Genomic DNA, 3,250 nt, shown 5'->3' with positions numbered 1-3,250 from the left:
CGGCAGAGCAGGCGAGACAGCCAACCGGGGCGCGGGAACGGTCGGCGGCGGCGCTCCGTCGGCCAATGAGCGCCGCCGAGGGCCGCGCCGAGTGGGGGAGGTTCGGGGCGGAGGGAGTGTTGTAGCGAGCGGGCGCCGTCATGGCCGGCAGGATGGTTAGGTCGCCGGCCGCCTGGCGCGGTGGCGCCGCTCTCTTCGGAAAAGTCGCCCGCCAGGAGTTCTCCGCCAACGTTATCCGTGACGAGGAGCCGTTGCGGACGAGGAGGTAGCCGCGGCTTTGCTCTGCGTTGTGCGATTCTTCCCCTTCCCTTCCTCCCTTCCCACCCCTCCCCCAGCCTAGCTCACTCAGGCCCTCCGGAACGAGGGCCCGTTGCGGCGCCGGCGAGTGCGGCGGGGCGAGCGACGGGGCGGGCCGGGGCGGAGCGGGACGAGTGGACGGACGGAAGTGCCTTTCTGGCTGGTGACGCTCGCTTACTGCAGCGCTTCTGCTAGAACCCCGCGCTCCTTCGGTGCCACGGGGCTGCCGCGGCGCATACTGGCTTGCCTGTGCCGTCTGGCTCGCCTGCCTTCCCAGCGCCACTGTGTGGTGTGTCCGCGTGTATCGAGGCGGGCCCAGAGCCACATCCAGCCTTGCCTTGCCTTGCCTTGCCTTGAATGCCTCCAGGGATGGGGCATCCACAACGTCTCTGGGCAACCTGTTCCAGTGCATCGTCACCCTCTGTGTGAAAAGCTTCCTCCTGATATCTCACCTAAATCTCCCCTGTCTTAGTTTAAAACCGTTCCCCCTTGTCCTATCACAGTCAGCCCGTGTAAGCCATCGTTCCCCCTCCCGTTTATACGCTCCCTTCAAGTACTGGAAGGCCACAATGAGGTCTCCCCGGAGCCTTCTCTTCCCCAAGCTAAACAAGCCCAGTTCCCTCCACCTTTCCTCGCAGCAGAGGTGCTCCAGCCCTCCGATCATTTTAGTGGCCCTCCTCCGGACCCGTTCCAACCCCAGGCTCTTTGAAAATGCCTCGGTCCAAAGTAGGATAGGAAGGTGATATTTGTCCGTAACTGAGGGATGGTGAGCAACTGTTTGCCGCTTGAGTATTTATGCAGGGTCTAAATAAGAGAGTGGCATAAGCACAAATGGAGGTGCTTTTGGTTTGGTTTAAAATCGCTCTGTGCTCGTAGCAGCAGGAGCCTGTGAAAAGGTGTTTTGTGTATACAAGGGAGAGGGATTGGCTAATTCAAAGATCGCTGAGGAAAACTCACCATCTTGTCTTGCGTTTGGGGTACCCGATAATCTGCTTCTGTACGAGTGAGGTGGGGCGTAGCGATCTGCTTAAGCTGTTGCCTTTCTCCGAAGCCAATCCCGTTGTAACCATGTACTCTTCCTCCACTGCCTTGCTTTCCACCAAGCTCCTACGCTTTTTCCTAGCCGCTCTCGAGAAGGCCGTTGTCAGGTCATCCAAAGCGGAAGACTCTGGTGGACCGGTAAGTACCGTGGAGGCTTTCCGTACACTAAACGGTACCTGTAAGCGGTAGGTAATTTAGTAGGCTCTGTCCTGTCGTCCTTTTTCCTCCTGATGCTGCAAAGAGGCACAGTAGGCTACTTGGGGTTTCCCGGCACCGTAATCTTTTGCCTCTAGCTTGTTAACGGAGCTGAGCGTTTTGATTGAGGGTAGCGGTAGAAAGCGATGGCTCGTTTCTGGGTACGTACTTGTAGTGCAAAATGCAGTGCTGTTCTGAAGTACGGCCCGATGCCTGTTTGCACGGTTTCTGGACGGCGGTGCATGCTGTAATACGGAGAAGAGGCCTTGGGGTTTTGAGCAGGTCGGAGGTGAGGAAAGGGAAAGCTGGCTGAGGGGTGCTGGTTGTTTCACTGTCAGCTATAGAAGTCAAGGTGGATGGCTTTTGCGCGGGCTCACAAAGCGTACATCGAGTTTTTCTGTTCTGCCAGAAAGACTTAACGTCGCCCGAAGATGTAATGGGGGGGCTGGAACCCTGAGACAAATCTGGCTTCTGTGCCTGATTTGTAGTCTTCCGCTACTGTCTAGCTCAGAGTGGGGAGTGGGGGGCGTGGGAAGTGGGTGATAAAAAAAAAAAAAAAACAAAGAGAAAAAAGAAAAAGAAAAGAGATGGTAAGTCCCATAGCTGCCCCTCCCCCCATTATGCGTAATCGGCCTTTGCAGCTTGGCTTGGAACGTGTCCGTTGCAGACAGGCGGTAATTTGAAGAGCAGCGTTAGAACTGCAAAGAACTAGCTAACCGCATTCTGTGGACGGTTCTCTGCTCACCTTCCTTTGCGTCCTGCCCTCTCTGCTCTTCTTTGCGTTGCGGCATGCTACTTTCCGTAACGCTATTTCCTTCTCCAGCTTCTTGGGCGTTTGATGATTGCTGACGACAAGTGTGCTGCTAACTTGGGCCTGACCAATGGATTCCGGATGGCTGTGAGATACTCACCCTCAGGCCCTTCAGACTACCGCGCGCGTCTCTGTATTCTGGGCGACCGTCAGTTGGGCCATCCTCCCGGCTAAGATGTTTGCACCGCCGGAGTTGCTGCGAGCGTACGTTTGGCCACCGAATAGATTTCACAGGTTGCCCGTCAGTCTAGCCACCGTTGATGTATAATTGTTTTTGGTGGGTGTCTATGGAGGGTAATAGAAAGCTCTGAGCAGCATTTGCACAATAAAGATGGAGCATGGGGATATCATCTCTGTCTCGAGGTCCTTACTGATGGACATGGTTCTGCAAGTTAAAACGAGGGGGTCTCCGTCTCCCAAAGATAATCATAGCATCATAGACTCACCAAGGTTGGTGTCCGTCTCCCAAAGATAATCATAGCATCATAGAATCACCAAGACCCACAGGATCACCCAGCCCAACCATCCACCCATCACCAATAGTTGTCACTAAACCATGTCCCTGAAAGCAACGTCCAAGCATTCCTTGAACACCTCCGGGGTCGGTGACTCCACCACCTCCCTGGGCAGCCTATTCCAGTGCCTGACCACTCTTTCAGAGAAGCAGTATTTCCTAACGTCCAGCCTGAACCTCCCCTGGCGCAGCTTGAAGCCATTCCCTCAAGTCCTATCCCTGGTTACACGAGAGAAGCGTCCGACGCCCAGCTCACTACAACCTCCCTTCATGTAGTTAGAGAGTGCAATCAAGGTCTCCCCTGAGCCTCCTCTTCTCCAGACTGAACAATCCCAGCTCCTTCAGCCGCTCCTCGTAAGGCCTGTGCTCCAGACCCCTCGCTATCTTTGTTG

General features: G+C 55.5%; 1 protein-coding gene across 1 annotated transcript; it reads left to right on the top strand.

Moving 5' to 3' along the window:
* Window positions 1-866: 866 nt before the first annotated feature.
* On the top strand, window positions 867-2,518 carry LOC136058204 (histidine triad nucleotide-binding protein 1-like). Its single transcript, XM_065751495.1, has 3 exons — window positions 867-1,023; window positions 1,349-1,476; window positions 2,357-2,518. The coding sequence occupies exons 1-3, from the start codon at window positions 867-869 to the stop codon at window positions 2,516-2,518; spliced, it is 447 nt and encodes a 148-aa protein (XP_065607567.1).
* The last annotated feature ends 732 nt before the right edge of the window (window positions 2,519-3,250 follow it).

The sequence above is a fragment of the Cyrtonyx montezumae genome, unplaced genomic scaffold (genome assembly GCF_038088225.1).
Source record: "Cyrtonyx montezumae isolate F1298 unplaced genomic scaffold, pur_monq_1.0 scaffold_72, whole genome shotgun sequence".
NCBI lineage: Eukaryota > Metazoa > Chordata > Aves > Galliformes > Odontophoridae > Cyrtonyx > Cyrtonyx montezumae.
Note: the sequence above shows the minus strand (reverse complement) of the source record. Positions and strands in the feature narration are given on the sequence as shown.

Bases quoted from the DNA above. Each gene is read 5' to 3' on its own strand.
- LOC136058204 (XM_065751495.1), top strand. From the start codon at position 867: ATGAGGTCTCCCCGGAGCCTTCTCTTCCCCAAGCTAAACAAGCCCAGT. The intron at 1,024-1,348 runs GTAGGATAGGAA...CTTTCTCCGAAG, and splicing joins TGAAAATGCCTCGGTCCAAA to CCAATCCCGTTGTAACCATG. The intron at 1,477-2,356 runs GTAAGTACCGTG...TTCCTTCTCCAG, and splicing joins CGGAAGACTCTGGTGGACCG to CTTCTTGGGCGTTTGATGAT.